Source organism: Mastigoproctus giganteus, chromosome 5, assembly GCF_048544385.1.
Source record: "Mastigoproctus giganteus isolate SK-2022 chromosome 5, ASM4854438v1, whole genome shotgun sequence".
NCBI classification, from domain to species: domain Eukaryota; kingdom Metazoa; phylum Arthropoda; class Arachnida; order Uropygi; family Thelyphonidae; genus Mastigoproctus; species Mastigoproctus giganteus.
The window spans coordinates 11453783-11471912 of NC_143579.1; the positions used below are offsets into that span (position 1 = coordinate 11453783).

The 18130-nt window shown below is 39.4% G+C and overlaps 1 protein-coding gene across 4 annotated transcripts in view; it reads left to right on the forward strand.

Annotated features, from left to right (window-relative positions):
* The window catches only part of LOC150085171 (5-taurinomethyluridine-[tRNA] synthase subunit MTO1, mitochondrial), a 421026-nt gene that overhangs the window by 50791 nt on the left and 352105 nt on the right, over positions 1-18130 (forward strand). For all 4 annotated transcript variants that reach the window (XM_090373908.1, XM_090373907.1, XM_090373910.1 and 1 more), the window contains exon 6: positions 7691-7867. In XM_090373908.1, the coding sequence (XP_090230034.1) occupies positions 7691-7867 (177 nt within the window). The remainder of the gene's footprint in view (positions 1-7690; positions 7868-18130) is intronic.

The following is an 18130-nucleotide window of genomic DNA, read 5'->3' on the forward strand; positions in this document are numbered from 1 at the left end:
TTATATCTTTTGATTTTCTTGTAGTGTTTTTCCATAAATTTCCTTTATTTTATCGTCTTCAAATCTTGATATGTTTAGCATTGTTCTATTGTTCGTTGGCTTCGTATTTTTAAAAATCCATTTAATTGTTGCTGCTAGCAGTTCATGGTCGGTGTAAAAATCTGTTGCGTATAGATGGCTACTGTACAAATTGGAGCAGAATGGTATTAAGGATAAGTTGCTACAATGGATAAAATGGTGGTTTAGTGGAAGAAGACAGAGGGTGGTAATCAGTGGGTGCTGCTCTTCGTGGACTAATGTTATTAGTGGAGTTCTACAGGGTTCGGTGTTGAGCCCACTGTTTTGTATATTTATCAGTGATATTGATGAAGGTATATCAGGCTTAGTGTCGAAGTTTGCAGATGATACAAAGGTTGGCAGGGTTGTTAATGAGAGTAAGAGCAGTGTGCTACTGCAATATTAATAGAGTAACCTTAAGAAAAGATCTAAAACTCCTGAACACTTCCTAGTTCATTTCACAAATATATGTGGTCTCAATTATAATCTCAACGATGTTCATTTCCATTTGTAGCCTGCCAAACCCCCATGTACTTTTTCTGACAGAATTTCAGTTATCAGTTGATTCAACTACTGCTCATCTCAGTTGCCCAAATTATTCGCTGTATGATTCCTTTCGCCTCAAAGGTAGTACTTGTGGAAATGTCCGTTCCAATATTCCCTGTCAGAGACTTGATAATTTGGAATCCCCTCTTTTCGATCTTCTCTGGCTTAAAATCTCTTTACCTCATTATGTCAAATTCATCTGTTGTCTCTACTGTTCTCCTAACTTCACTAATCACTTGGAGTTCTATGACTTCCTCCTTTGCAACTTGACTTTCTCCAGTCCAACTTTCCTAACAGTGAGGTAATTTTCCTTGGTGATTTTAATGTTCACAACTCCAGATGGCTTCCATTTTCTAGTCACACCGACCCAGTTGGTCAAGATGCTGAGGCTTTTGTAATTACTAATGACTTTGCACAGATTGTTCATTTACTGACAAGAATACCGGACAATCCTATCATACAGCCAACATGCTTGATCTTTTTCTCAAAAACAACCCTTCTAAGTACACAGTCGAAATGAGTGGTCCTTTAGGCACCTCAGATCACAACTTGGTGATTGTCTCTTCTCCAATGGAGCCTTTATCTCATTGCTATTCCCAACCTCATGTTGTTTGGCATTACAATAATTCAAAATGGGATGTCCTGCGAGATTTCTTTTCCTTCGTTGGATTACTGTTTAAAAAACTTCGGATGTCAACGTTTGCTCAGATCGTACCAGTGAAATTATTCTAGTAGGAATGGAATCCTTTATTCCACACTCCACTTTAAAATCTAGTCCTTTATCTAAACCTTGGTTTGCCAATAAATGTGCTAAGGCTGTTCAAGAGAAGAATGTTGCATATCGTAATTGGCTTGTTTCCAATTGTTCAGTTTCATTTTCTGCTTACACCAGAGCGGGCGCCTCCGTAGCCAGATGGGTAGGAGCAGCAGTGTGTAACACACGCTTCTTGATTAAGCCGGGGTTCGAGCCCGTGACCACCAAATACGGAGGATGCGGAAAGGTCAGGGAATGACCACAGCATATCCCCAGAGCAATATGGCCTTAGTTTCTAATGCTCTTTAAAAACCAAATAACAACAGCATACAACAAAGCTTGCGTCAATTGTAAAGCAGTTATTAACCAGTCCAAACAAAATTTTGAACAGGGCTAAGAGTAGAAAACTTGCTTCTTGTCCTAATGGTGGCCGAGCATTCTGGTCTCTTGCCAAAGCTATTGGCCGCAATTTTTGTTCATCTCTGCTCTCACCTCTCTCAAAACCAAATGGTTCTGTTGTCACATCAGCCAAGGATAAAGCTGACCTACTAGCATCCCATTTTTTCTTCCACCTCATATGTTAATGATCTTGGTACAACACCTCCCACCATTCCCAACACGCTCCATTCAATGCCTCTTATGGACTTCCGTCAAAAGGATGTCAGAAGGATTTTGAAGAATCTTGGTGCTAAGAAAGCTCCAGGTCCTGATGGTATTTCTCCACTTGTTCTAAAAACCTGTGCTGCTGAACTTACTCGTGTTTTTTGCCACATTTTGCTCTCTCTCGTATTCCAAAGGTGTTTTTCCTTCTGCTTGGAAATTTGCTCATATCCAGCCAGTTCCTAAAAAGGGAGACAAATCCCTCCCATCCAGTTATCATCCCATTGCAATTATTTCTACTCTTTATAAAGTAATGGAGAAAACTATTAACTGCCAACTCTTAAACTACCTTGAAACCTTCCGTCTGATCAATGATTGCCAGCATGGATCCCGTTAGTGTCGATCCACCGGTGATATTCTGGCTTATGTTACCCATTAGTTCGGTGAAACACAAGCAGTTGCTCTTGACATCTCAAAGGCTTTCGATCGTATTTCGCATAAAGGTCTTCTAAATAAGCTTCCATTTATGGTTTTCTAACTGTTTTTTTGTAATTTGTTATCCAGTTTTCTCTCTGATCACTCACTGAAGGTGATGGTAGATGGCTCTCTATCTTCTAACATCTCTACTAATGCTGGTGTCTCCCAAGGTTCAGTTCTTTCCCCCCACTCTTTTCCTCTTTTTTATTAATGACCTTCTTTTATTGGCTGGAAATCCTATCCATAGTTTTGCCGATGATAGCACATTGCATTCCACTTTCCATTTTGAGAAACTTTGCCCTGCTCAACTTTGCCTTTGCCCACTGGAGATCAATGCTGATCTCCAGTGGGGCAAAGGCAACGTAGTTGATTTCAATCCTTCTAAAACTCAGTCTTGTCTTATATCTCGCAAAAAGTATTCTTCTGCTCCTATGCTTATCTTTAGTGACACTCCGATTTCTAGGGAAAATGATATATCTCTTTTGGGGATTATGCTGACTTATAATCTCTCTTGGCACAAGCAGGCATCTCCGTAGCCAGGTGGGAAGGAGCAGCAGTGCATAGCACATGCTTCTTGATTAGACCGGGGTTCGAGCCCGTCACCACCAAATACGGAGGATGCGGAAAAATTCAGGGAATGACCACCGCATATTCCCGGAGCAATATGGCCTTAGTTGCTAATGCTCCTAAAAATCAAATAACAAACAAACAATTGTCACAAGCATATTACAAATATTGCTTCCTCTGCATCTAAAAAACTTGGTTTTCACTTTTGCTCTTGGTGTTCCTTTTCTTCCAAACAGATGTTCACTCTGTACAAATCGCAAATCCGCCCTACCATGGAATATTGTTCCCACATCTGGGGCGGTGCCCTCAAAACCTTTCTCAGGCTTCTAGATTCCATTCAGAAGAGGGCAGATAGGTTAATTTATGACTCCTCTCTAACAGAGTCTGTTCACTCGCTGTGTCATAGACGTTTCTGCTGCATGCCCTTTCTACAGATACTTCCATGGGCACGGTTCTTCTGAATTGGCTTCTATAATTCCCACTCTCTCTTCCAAAACAGTCTGAACATGTGCCGCCAACTCTTGTCCAACTTTAGTCAAACATGTGGCGCCAATGTCCATTTACTGTCCAACTTCAAACTCACAGAGCCAACTTTTCATCTTCCTCGTTTATTCATTCAACTGCTGTTTTCTGGAACAGCCTTCCTTCATATGTATTTCCTGAAAATTACAGTCTACCGAAGTTTAAGTCTAATGTCAACAAATCTCTTCTTTCGTCTTCTGAAATTACAACCCAAGCACGGTACTAAGTACTATAAGTTTCAACACCTCTCGTGTTTGGAATTTTCATATAAAAAAGAATCTAGAAAATTTGGACAGATGGGCTGAAAAGTGGCAACTCAAGTTTAACATTGACAAATGCAAAGTACTTCATATGGGTAGAAGTAACCCCAGAGGAACATACCAACTGTGCGGTACTACACTTAGGGCGGTAGAAAATGAAAAAGACCTCGGAGTAATTGTGCAGCCAGATATGACGTTTTCTGAGCAAAGTACACAGGCATGGGGTTATGTCAATGATATACAAGGGTTTTGCTAGCAGAGTAAAGGAGGTGATTGTCCCTCTGTATAAGGCAATGGTCAGGCCCCGCATTGAGTACTGCGTACAGGTCTGCAGACCTCATTTTAGGAAGGATGTAGATTTGGTTGAGCATGTACAGAGAAGGGCAACAAGATTGGTGAGGGGAATGAAGGGATCCTCTTACTAAGAGAGAGAGGTTTAAGTTCTGCAAATTGCACTGGCTGGAGACTAGGCACCTGCGAGGTGATGTGATTAGGGTGTATAAGGCCTTGAATGGGTTCAGCATGCTGGATTCTGATGGGATTCTTCCTTTTGTTCAGATTATGAACCTAAGGGGACATAAATTGAAATTGAGGAAAGACAGCTGTAGAATAGATGTGTGGAAATTTGCCTTTAACCAGCGGGTGGTTAATTGCTGGAACAAACTTCCATCTGTCGTTGTGGAAGTTGATAGATTAAATAAATTTAAGGCAGAACTGGACAAACATTTAGAGGGCATGGTTTTTTTTTTTTTTTTTCATTCGAGTGAGCTTCCATCTCAGTTGCCACCCGGATTTTCATCCATATGCAACCAATTCTCATTTAGTATATCAGTCTCAACCTTAGTTGTAAAAACCAATATATAAAGACCAAATGGTCAACTCAAATCAAACAAACAAAATAACATTAATCGACCATTCAGCCTTGTGGTGGGGATGGGCAATCACACCTCTCACCACAAGTTACCGTCCCCACCACGAGGAGGTAGGTCACTACTACCATCCGGGTATCGCCCGGCAGCGACTATAAGCCAGCTTAGCAAATCTTAAAAAAGAACAAAAGAATTCATAATTATCAAAAATATACATCAAATTAACTTCAGTGAGAGCCAGTGTCCCAAAGTCCAACCTCGCTCTTAAATCCTCATATAGAGGACAATATAGCAAGATATGAAGGCCAGTCTCAGTCTCTCCACACTCACAGAACTCCGTAAGGGTCAACCCCAAATGAAACAGCCTTGACCTCAAGCCATGCCCCGTAACGACGGCAGCAGCTGCAAACCCAAATTGGAGCCAGGAGCGTCGCTCCCTACTCACTATATGGACCAAGGGCATAAAGGTATACAAATGACGACCTTTCTCAGAGTTTGTCCATTGGAATTGCCATATGGTACTCAACATTGATTCGCCCCCGTTCTGCTGTTATATCAGGGAAACCAGCCAACCGCCCCACCGGGCACGACTGGACGCCAAAAATCACTCTGGTAATCCCCCGCTTAAGGGCATACCGTAAAGCAAACTGTGCCACAACCAACTCCGCAGGCATCTTCCCTGCAAGGACGCACAAGGCATCTGTGGAAACAGTTCTGCAAGCCCTGGTTATACCTAAGAGAGCAAACCTCTGTGCCGAAGACAAGATTCTACGAACATGAGAATGTTCTATATACCCTCCCCAAGCCCCAGCAGCGTAAGTCAGAATCGGAATAAAGATGTTATCATAAAGTAAGTGGAGGGCACCACCCTTTATACCCCATTCAACACGCGTAACTCGCTGGAGCTTGGCATATAATCGTTTCACCTTATCTCGGACAAAGGCAGCATGAGCTACCATAGAAAGTCGCTCTCCCAGGACAACACCCAGGTACCTGGTCTTATTAACCACTCTAAGCGAGAAATCACCAGAACGACACAAAGGAGGTCGAGTTTCACTGAGGTGCCCCCCTCAGAAGCACTGCTACAGATTTCTCTGCAGAGACCTCCAGCTTATGCTGAGCAGACCAATTCAACAATTGGCCTAGAGAAGCAGCTAGAGGGCATGGTTGTGAGAATTTTTTTTTTTTTTGGCTGATGCTACATAAGCTCATATGCTTGCTTTCTTGCATCGCATGCCGCTATTACTATTATCCGCCGCTCAAAAAAAAAAAAAGAACAAATGTTTAATTTGTTTTAGTGCGTTGCATCGATTGTTGTGTTCCATCGCACCGCAAAAGGACAAATTTTGTTTTGTTATGCACGTCAAGGATGTCGGAATTTTTTTTTTATAGTTACTTTTTTTTTTGTTTAGAAATTGCAAAAATGATGGACAAATGCAAGAGCTGTGTTTTCATTTAAACAAAAACTTGAAATTATTCAAAAGTTTGAAAGCGGTGCAACCGTTAAATCTCTAAAGAACCATTATAATGTTGGTGACCAAACCAAATGCGACATTGTAAAAATAAAGGGAAGCATCGTATTGGACACGCGAGTAGTGCCTGGTAAGTTCTTTATATATCGCCATATTTTTTACATAGGTTGCTGAACATTTTTTGATACCGCACATCCCCCGACTTACTTAGCTTAGAACTTACATTACGTTATTTATAATTTCTTTATATGACTGAAGATTTCAAGTGAAGGAGACACACATTTCACCATAATGTAACAACTCACAGAATTCCAGCTATCGGTATTAATCAGTATTATTAATCGGTATTAATCACAAATTCAATAAGATCGAGTTTACTACCCGTTTATAATTAATTACAGTAACAGAAAAGTCCAGTATCCCGAAAAGTGCAAATTGTTTTTATTGTTTTATGGCAGTGACCTCCAGAAATGTGCTTTAGTAAAATTTGAGCTCGGTGATAATAATGAGTTTTCACCTTACCCTGTGAAGTTCTTTTTAAGAAATTTTGTTTTGACCATTATAACGGTGCCGACTAAGAGAATAAGTGACAGCAGTACTAGTAATCTATCAAGAAAAGGAAAGCAATCGATTTGGATCAGAAAATTAAAATAATAAGGATATATGAAAATATCAAAACATTAACAAGTATTGCGCAGAATTCAGATTTGTCAATGGCAATGGTTAATACAATAAAGGAGAAAGACAGAATATGAGAAGCAGTCGGCACCAATGAAGGTCGACTATAATAATAACTAAGGCTATGAAATACATACCAGTTTTTACATTACTGTACAATAACGTGCAATTTTTCTTACTTTGTTTTCTTTTCTTATGTGCCACTCTGGCTACTTCACTGCTGTCTCCAGATAAAGTTTTTAATTGCCCTAATTAAAAATATATAACTATTTTTCTTCATTCTTATGAGGATATTATGTAGTTTTTGTAATTTTGGCATATCAGGGATATAGTAGCAATATTTTATTAGTCATTCCCGAGTTATGCAAATCTCAACTTACACAAGAAGTCCTGGAACATATCTCTTACATATGTCGGGGACTTACTGTATTTTTGGATTAACCAGGAATATTTTTTTTACCATCTATCCCAGAAAATTGAGAGTCTACTGTATTATGTTAAGTTTATCCACAGGAGTCATAGCAGAATGGGACTTGACGAATATTATTAAAGAAGAATTAGAAAAGTTAAAAATCGGAAGCAAAAGAGTTAAAAGATCAGAAAGTCATAAAATTCAAATGGACAAATAATGATTATAAAGGATGAACAAGTTCTTCCTTTCTAATCATTATTCTACTGTATATAGATTCTCTTATTTCATAAATTAAATATATGTTATATATAATATAAATATTAATTTAAATTAAATGATGCTTATTTTTATTTAATTAAATTAAGTCCTTGTACTCTAATTACAGTTTTGGGCTTCTTTTTTTACATTAAAAAAAAAAAAGAAAGAGAAGAATAACCATTTCAGATAAGCTTAAATTTTAGTTTCCATTTCTATAGATGGTGGAAAAGAAATTTTAGGGAAAATGGTTGTTTTGACAACTGGAACATTCCTGCGTGGGCAAATTAATATTGGTCTTGAATCTTTTCCTGCTGGTCGTTTGGGAGATAGTCCAGCGGTTGGTTTGGCTAAAACACTGGAAAATATTGGTTTTAAACTTGGGAGACTAAAAACTGGTAAGAACATGAAAATAGACTATGAATTTAAATAATAGTGGATTTTCATAATTCTATTTATTTCTCCTGAGCAATGTTTATATGATTAAATAGTTCATTAATAATATTATTATAATTGATCAGTATTCTTCTTTTAAACAAAACAGGCTTAATCTTAAATACAACGAGTGGTTTAAAAGTTTTCATACGGAGTATGAAAGGATAGTGGTAAAGTGTTAAATAAAAAATTTCCATAGTTAAAATGTATAACACCTAAAATAGTAACCTATCAAATTTCATGCAGTTTTTAATATACTTTTTAATTACAGGTCCTAAAGTCAACAAAGTTGTGAATGATAAAAGGTGGACAAAATCAGTCACAGTTGTCATCCAATATTTGAGAAAAAAGGGACTAATGCAAAAGGCAATTCATAAGAATATGTTTACAACATTAGCAGAAGATGCATGTTCCTTAATATTGTTAAGATGTGGACAGCAGAATTTAATTGAAGGAGGGAGAGCATTAGCATTAGCAGAGGCATGTGATGCAAGAAAGCAAGCTTATACAGTAACAGCCAAAAAAATAAAATAAATAAATAAAAACCCCAATTTCACACATCCATTCCCTCTAAATGTTTGTCCAGTTCCTCCTTGAGTTTATTTAAGGTTTCAACTTCCACAATGATATTAGCATTAGCACTAGCAAGGGCACATGATGCAAGAAAGCAAGCTTATGTAGCATTAGCAAACGCCCCCCCCCCCTTCTCATTTCACCTATCCATTCGCTCCAAATGTTTGTCTGGTTCTGCCTTGAATCTGTTTAAGCTATCAACTTCTACAATGACAGATGGACGTTTGTTCCAGCAATCAACACCTGCTGGCTAAAGGTAAACTTCTGCACATCTATCCTACAACTGTCTTTCTCAATTTGAATTAATGGCCTCTCAGGTGATTATTCTGAGCAAGAGGAAGGATCCCATCAGCGTTGAGCATGCTCAAACCATTCAAAACTTTATACACCTCGATCAGATCACCTCACGGCTGCCTAGTTTCCAAACACTATAATCTGCAAAATTTAAGCATTTCTTCATAAGAGAAACCCTTTGTTCCATTCACTAATCTTGTTGCCCTTCTCTGTACTAGTAATAGTAGTAATGGCATATGATGCAAGAAAGCAAGTGTATGAGCTTATGCAGCATCAGCCAAAAAAAAAAAAAAAAAACAAAAATTTTACAAAACAATTCTCTCTAAATATTTGTCCAGTTCCTCCTTAAATTTATTTAACCTATCAACTTCCACAACGACAGATGGAAGTTTGTTCCAGCAATTAACCACCCGCTGGCTAAAGGCAAATTACTGCACATCTATTCTACCTCTGTCTTTCCTTAATTTGAATTTATGCCATCTTAGGTTTGTAATCTGAACAAGTGGAAGAATCCAATCAGAATTCAGCGTGCTCAACCCATTCAAGGCCTTATACACCTTAATCAGATCACCTTGCAGGTGCCTAGTTTCCAACCACTGCAATTTGCAGAACTTAAGCCTCTCTCGGTAAGAGGATCCCTTTATTTTTCCCCTCCCACCAATCTCGTTGCCCTTTTTTGTACATAGTAGTGGCATGTGATGCAAGAAAGCAAGTGTATGAGCAAAAAAAATCACACCATTCCCTCCAAATGCCTGTCCAGTTCCTCCTTAAATTTATTCAACCTATCAACTTCCACAACGACAGATGGAAGTTTGTTCCAGGAATTAACCACCCACTGGCTAAAGGCAAAGTTCCACACACCTATTCTAAATCTGTCCTTTCTTAATTTGAATTTATGTCCCCTTATGTTCGTAATCTGAACAAGTGGTAGGATCCCATCAGAATTCAGCATGCTCAACCCATTCAAGGCCTTTTACACCTTAATCAGATCACCGCGCAGGTGCCTAGTCTCCAGCCACTGCAATTTGCAGAACTTAAGCCTCTCTTGGTAAGAGGATCCCTTCATTCCCCTCACCAATCTTGTTGCCCTTCTCAGTACACGCTCAAGTAAATCTACATCCTTCCTAAAATGAGGCCTCCAGACCTATACGCAGTACTCAAGGTGTGGCCTGACCATTGCCTTATACAGAGGGATAATCACCTCCTTTTCCCTGCTAGCAAAATTCCTATATATCATTGACAAAACCCCATGACCTGCCCTGGCAGCCTGTCTGCATTGCTCAGAAAACTTCATATCTGACTGCACAATTACTCCCAGGTCTTTTTCATTTTCTACCACCTTAAGTTTAGTACCACACAGTTGGTACATTTCTCTGGGGTTACTTCTACCCATATGCAGTACTTTGCATTTGTCAAGGGTAAACGTCAGTTGCCGCTTCTTAGCCCATCTGCCCAAATTATCTAGATCCTGTTTCAGTAGCACACTGCCATTACTGTCATTAACAACCCTGCCAACCTTTGTATCATCTGAGAACTTCGCCACTAAGCCTGATATACCTTCATCGATAAATCATTGATAAATATACAAAACGGTGGACCCAACACCGAACCTTGTGGGACTCCAATAACATTAGTCCATGAAGAGCAGCACCCATTGATTACCACCCTCTGTCTTCTCCCACTTAACCATCCTTTTATTCATTGTAGCAACTTACCCTTAATACCATTTTGCTCCAATTTGTACAATAGTCTTCCATGCGCAACAGTGTCGAAAGCTTTCCTGAAATCCAAATATATGATATCAAAATAATTTTTTGCATTCAGTTCCTTTGTAACCACATCATAATATCCTATCAAATTTGTCAGACAAGACTTTCCCTTAACAAACCCATGCTGTGTCTGAATTATTGCTGCAGTCTTGTCTAGATGATCCTGCAATGCATCTTTAACCAGTGACTCCATTATTTTACCCGGAACAGAAGTTAAACTAACTGGTCTATAATTACTCGTGTCACCCTTCGATACCCCTTTGTGAATTGGGGATACATTTGCACATCTCCAGTCCGTGGGAACCTCCCCTGAGTCCAAGGATGCTCTCATAATTATGGCTAAGGGTTTGCTTAGTTGCTTTGCCGCCTCCTTTAATTTTTTTTTTTTTTTTTATAAAAACCCCAAACACGAAAGGTATCAAAACCTATAGTACTTAGTACCGTGCATGGGTTGAAGGAGAAGTATGGGGTGAGGGGATGCCGGAAACTTTGCTCTAGAAACTAAAAATGGGTTTCACCACTTCAAGCCTCCAATAAGCAAAGTGGTGGTATTTCACCAGTTGATGAAAGTCATCTACCACCTGAAAGATATAACTGGATAGATCCCATCCACCCCACGTGCTTTTCTTGTGTTTAACTTCAACAATTTCTCCTCCACTTTGCTCTCAGTTATTACAAAATCATTAAGTATCCTGCTACAATTTGATAACCTTCTGCCATTTTCAAACCTTAATAATTCCTCATGTGTGAACGTAGATGCAAAATACTCATTCAGTTTGTTTGATATCTGAGCAAGATCATCAACAGTCGAACCATCGATATCAAATGGACCAATCAGATTCATCCCCTTCCTTTTAGAGTTTATAGAAGTAAAGGAATCCTTGCTGTTTTTCTTAGCATCTTTTGCCAAGGATTTCTCGTACTCTGCCTTCGCCTGCCGAACCTCCTTTGTGACCTGATTACAGATTAACTTATATCTGCCATATGCTTCTGAGTCGCTTGATAATTTGTATGAATCCCATGCATTTTTCTTCTCTGTTACAAGTCTCATTAGTTTATTAGATAACCATTTAGGCCTAAACCTTGAACAGTATTTCTTAATAGGTATGAAACTTTTAGTAGCATCCACGATTAATTCCCTGAATGCTTCCCACTTAGAATTTACTGTTGGTAACATCGTCAGTTGATCCCACTGTACAGAATTTAAAAACTGTCTGAGACTACTAGTCACCTATGCTGAAACAAAAACCCTTTCCTTTACCTCTGATAGTAATTATTTCTTTAAGTAAATCCCACATCAGTACACTGTGATCACTGCTGCCTAGTGGTTCCTTTATCTGCAAATTCTTAATACACGAATGATCACTACTGATAACAAGATCAAGAGTATTACAATCTCTGGTTGCGTCTTGAACTTGCTACTACAGAAAACAATCATCCAATAAATCCACAGAAGTCTTATAGTGTGTGAGTGACCAAACCACAAGTTGCAGTCAATATCTGGGAAGTTAAAAACCCCCATTATAAGACATTCTGATACAGAGAAATGAGTATAGAGAAATAGCCCACTCTATTTCTCTGTACTCATTGTACTCATTCATGTCATTAGGCCTATAACACACTCCTAGTTTTATTTTTGTTTTCACAGTACTAATATCAGATGCCTCCATAGCCAGGTTTGAAGGAGTAGCAGTGCGTAGCACATGCTTCTTGATTAGACCCGGGTTCGAGCCCGTCACCACCAAATACTGAGGATGCGGAAAAGTCAGGAAATGATCTGCATATTCCCGGAGCAATATGGCCTTAGTTGCTAATGCTCCTAAAAAAAAAAGTGCTTATGTCACACCAAACTGACTCAACAGTGCACTGTTCATCTATATCAACTGGATGCACTTCTTTTGATTTTATGTTTTTCTTAATTAACAGCATAACACCTCCTCCCTTCCTATCCCATCTATGCTTTCTGTACACATTGTACTCCCCAAATTCCAATTCTGCATTCCTAATATCTGTGTGACACCACGTCTCTAATATCCCAACAATATCCGCCTTTGATGTCTTGACCAACACTTCAAATTCATCAGATTTATTTACTATACTTCCAACATTAGTATACATTCACGTATTCTTATTCTTAGTTACCCTAACACATTCCATATACCCACCTGTTTCGCGATGACTACCATTAGTCCCTGAAACCCCCAGCACCCCTGGCTCCAGGCTTCTGCTTATTCTAATAGAAGTAGTGCAAGAATCACCTTAACCTCTGCCTCCAGCTACTTTTAACCTTTAATCTGCGAATCCCCCCAAGCTAGCAGTTTTCCAACCCACCTAACACTGCCTCAATAGCATTGGCAAATATTCTTGCACCCTTTCTATTTATGTATATCCCATCCCTGTAGAAGTAGTCTTTCCTGTTAACAAGCACAGACCACGCTGAAAAAAATTCTATCCCTTGAGCCTTGCACATTCCCTCCAGGGCCTAATTGATTGACAAGGTTCTCATCATGTCTGGGTAAAATTGCAGACACTTTCAAATTTAACCCTAACTCACGACTTTTTTTTCAACATTCACCTGTACTTGTTAAGTAAATCTGCAGATCTCCTACTCTTAATGTCATTGGTGCCAAGGTGTACAACAGTATCACCTTTTGTGCCCTTAAAAGATGATATATGCTTTACAACGTCATCAACTTTTGCCCCTGGCAGGCATACTCTGGTCCTATTCCATCTGTCCTTTTTACACAATATATTCCCTGTCTCCCTGACAATAGAGTCACCAACAATAACTAACTCCTGTGGGACCAGTGCATTCTGCCTTGGAGATTGCTGCTGTTTTGCCTGATGCCCAGGAGTGAGCTCTGGTGTTAAGTTGGGTAGCTGAGAGCTTGATGGGCCTCTCATATTAATTTCTTTGAGGGCATGTACCCTACATCTCAAGCTCTCATAGACATTAGAACACTGAGTTGACACCTAATTTCTAGACACTCTCTGCACCTGGCACACAAAGACATTCTTCTTGGCTAGACCATGTTCTGTTCCAGAGAGTTCGGCAAACATTTCACAAGTTGCACATTTTTTTAGGCTGTGATGCGTTTGAGAATTGTCTCCCTCAGTTCTCTCCCTAGGCAAAGCATTCCTGCCACTTTGTGCCCGTTGATTTGCTGCTCTAGTCTGGGGCATGATATTTTAAATTAATAAGATCAATAAATTTAATTAATTAATTGTCAATACTACACTATCTAATAGATTCCTAAATGCAGTGATGCGTATTACGCTATATAATTTTACGTTAGAGCTACCTAGTTACCACAATTAAAAATTCGAATTCCCTAACACTCTATACAAAAACAATGGCTGCAACATTCGAATGAAACGACTATTTTACGTACATTAAGTAGTAATCTACAAAAACTCTTATCTAAATTAAAAAATAAAAATAACTAGTGTAACTAGAACTATAAGACTACGTATAAAGTACAATATAAAATAACAATTAGGTAAATAAAATGGCGAACACATTGCTTTTTCGGAGCCTGTAATTCACAGCTGTAATTTTTAAAGAGAGTCGGCACCCTCTAGAACAGCACTACATAATTATTAAAATGAGACCTCTATACAGTACTCAAAGTGTGCCTAACCATCGCCTTACACAAGGGGATAATCACCTCCTTAACGCTACTAGAAAAATTCCTGTATATCATTGACAAGACACCATGAGCTACTCTTGCAGACCGTCTGCACTGATCAGGAAACTTCATATCTGCCCGCAGAATTACCCCCAGCTCCTTTTCATTCTCTACCACTGTCAGTGTAGTACCACAGATTTGATACGTTACTGTGGGGTTACTGCTTCCCATATATAATACTTAACAGTTGTCAATGTAAAACTTCATTTGCCACCTCTCAGCCTATCTGCTCAACTTTTCTAGATCCTGTTGCAGCATTGATTGGTCATTAGTCATTACCAACTCTGCCAACCTTCGTATCGGCTGTAAACTTGGACATTAAGCCGGATATACCATCATCAATATCATTTATAAATACAGAAAACAACAATGGACTCAACACTGAACCCTGAGGGACTCCATTAATAATGTTAGTCCTCAAAGAGCAGTGTCTATTGATTACCGCTCTCTGTCTTCTCCCACTCAACCATCCCTTTATCCATAGCAGCAATTTGCCTCCAGTGCTACACTGCTCCAATTTGTGCAGCAGCCTTCCATGTTCAACAGTATCAAAAGCCTTTCTAAGATCCAAATATATGATATCAAAGTTATTCCCTACGTCCAGTTGCTTTGTGACCACATCATAGTATCCAATCAAATTGGTCAGACAAGACTTCCCATTAACAAACCCATCCCATTGCTGTGTCCAAGCTATAACTAAAGTCTTGTCTAGATGATCCTGCAGTGCTTTTTTAACCAGTGCCTCCATTAATTTCCTTGGAACAGAAGTTAAACTAACAGGTCTATAATTACTTGTGTCGCCCTTTGATCCTCTTTTGTGAATTGGAGTGACATTTCCACATCTCCATTCAATGGGTAACTCCTCTGAGAATAAGGAAGCTCTCATAATTATGGCTAAGGGTTTGCTTACTTCCTTTGCTGCTCCCTTTAATATAACTGGATAGATCCCATCCACCCCAGGTGCCTTTTTTATGTTTATCTTCAACAATTTCTCCTCCACTTTCCTCTCAGTTATTACAAAAATCATCTTGCTCACTGCTAGAGTTTAGTTCACCTCTGGCATTCCCCTCCCTGAATACCTACTCATGTGTGAATGTAGATGCAAAATACTCAGTTTGTTAGCCACCTGAGCAGGATCATCAACAGTCGAACTGTCAATATCCAGTGGACCAATCTGATTCATCCCTTTCCTTCTAGAATGTACATAGGTAAAGAACTCTTTGCTATTTTTCTTTGCATCCTTTGCCAAAGATATCTCATAATCTGCTTTGCCTGCCTGATCTGGTTACAGACCAGCTTATATCTATCATAGGCTTCCATGTCACCCATTAATTTATGTTTCCCATGCATTTTTCTTCTCTGCCACATCTCATTAGTTCATCTGACATCTTAGGCCTAAATCTTGAACAATACTTCGTAGTTGGTAAGTAAAGCCTAGTAGCTTCAAAGATTATTTCTTTGAATGCTTCCCATTTTGAATTTGCTGTTGGTAACATCATCAGTTGGTCCCACCATATAGAATTTAAATACTTCTCAGACCTCTGTAGTCGCCTTTACGAAAGCAAAAACCCTTCCCTTTACCCTTGATGGTAGTTACCTCTTTTACTAAATACCACTTCAGCACACTGTGATCACTGCCACCTAGTGGTTCCTTTATCTGCAGATTCTTACTGCATGAAGAATCACTACTGATAATCATATCAAGAGTATTACTCCCTCTTATTGCCTCCCGAGCATGCTGATGTAGAAAACAATCATCCAATAAATCCACAAAAGCCTTGCTAGTGTGTGTGTGTGTGTGTGTGTGTGTGTGTGTGTGTGTGTGTGTGTGTGTGAGTGAGTGAGTGACCAACCCACGAATTTCAGTCAATATCCAGGAAATTAAAATCCCTCATTATAAGACTCTGTGATTTACTGGCCCACTCTATTTCCCTGTACAGTTTTTTTATTATACTCATCAGAGTCATTAGGCCTACAACACACTCCTAATCTCAATTTTGATTTCCCAGTGCTTATGTCACAACAAACTGACTCGACTGCACTGTCCAGCGATGTCGACTGGCTGTACCGCCTTGGATTTTATGTGTTTCTTAACTAATAGCATAATCCGTCCTCCCTTGCTATCCTGTCTATCTTACCTGTATGCATTGTACTCTCCAAATTCCAGTTCTGCATTCCTTATATCTGTGTGATACGACATCTCTGATATCCCAACAATATCAGCCTTTGTTGTGTTGACCAACACCTCAAATTCATCAAATTTATTTACCAAACTCGTAGCATTGGTGTACATGCAAGTTCATACAGGTGTACATACATACATGCGCCTGTTCCTATTCTTAGCTATCCTAACACAATCCATGTGTTTACTTGTACCACAGTAACTCCCAGCAGTCTCTGAAATCCCATGTATCTTGTTTTCCAGACTGCTGCTCATTCCAATAGAAGCAGTGCAAGAAGAATCACTTTCACCTCTGTCAACTGCTACTGTTAATCTATTAGTCTGTATATCCCCCCAATCTAGCAGTTTTCCGACCCACCTAACACTGCCTCGATTGCATCAGCAAATATTCTTGCGCCCTTCCCTGTAGAAGCAGTCTCTCCTATTAAGAAGCAGAGACCAGGCTGAGAAAAATTCTACCCCTTGAGCCTTGCACAATGTCATAGGGCCGAATTGATGAACAAATCTCTCATTATATACTCCCTCCTATTGTGTCTGGGCAGAATTGCAGACACTTTCAAATTCAACCCTAACTCATGGCTTTTTTTCAGTAAAATGGAAGTTTAATCCAGCAATTAACCACCCGCTGCCAATGGCAAATTTCTGCCCATCTTCTCTATAACTGTCTTTCTTCAATTTGAAATTATGCTCCTTCAGGTTTGTTATCTGAGCAAGAGGAAGAATCCCATCAGAATTGAGCCTGCTCGACCCATTCAAGGCCTTATACACCTCAATCAGATCCCACGGACTGGAGATGTGCAAATGTATCCCCAATTCACAAAGGGGGATCGAAGGGTGACACGAATAATTACAGACCAGTTAGTTTAACTTCTGCTACGGGTAAAGTAATGGAGTCACTGGTTAAAGATGCATTGCAGCATCATCTAGACAAAACTGCAGCAATAATTCAGACACAGCATGGGTTTGTTAAGGGAAAGTCTTGTCTGACAAATTTGATAGGATATTATGATGTGGTTACAAAGGAACTGGATGCAAAAAATAATTTTGATATCATATATTTGGATTTCAGGAAAGCTTTTGACACTGTTGCGCATGGAAGACTATTGTACAAATTGGAGCAGAATGGTATTAAGGGTAAGTTGCTACAATGGATAAAAGGATGGTTAAGTAGGAGAAGACAGAGGGTGGTAATCAATGGGTGCTGCTCTTCTTGGACTAATGTTATTAGTGGAGTCCCACAGGGTTCGGTGTTGGGTCCACTGTTGTTTTGTATATTTATCATTGATATTGATGAAGGTATATGAGGCTTAATGTCAAAGTTTGCAGATGATACAAAGGTTGGCAGTTGTTAATGACAGTAATGGCAGTGTGCTACTGCAACAGGATCTAGATAATTTGGGCAGATGGGCTAAGAAGTGGCAACTGAAGTTTAACCTTGACAAATGCAAAGTACTGCATATGGGTAGAAGTAACCCCAGAGAAACGTACCAACTGTGTGGTACTACACTTAAGGTGGTAGAAAATGAAAAAGACCTGGGAGTAATTGTGCAGTCATATATGAAGTTTTCTGAGCAATGCAGAGGCTGCCAGGGTAGGTCATGGGGTTTTGTCAATGATATTTAGGAATTTTGCTAGCAGGGAAAAGAAGGTGATTGTCCCTCTGTATAAGGCAATGGTCAGGCCACACCTTGAGTACAGGTCTGGAGGCCTCATTTTAGG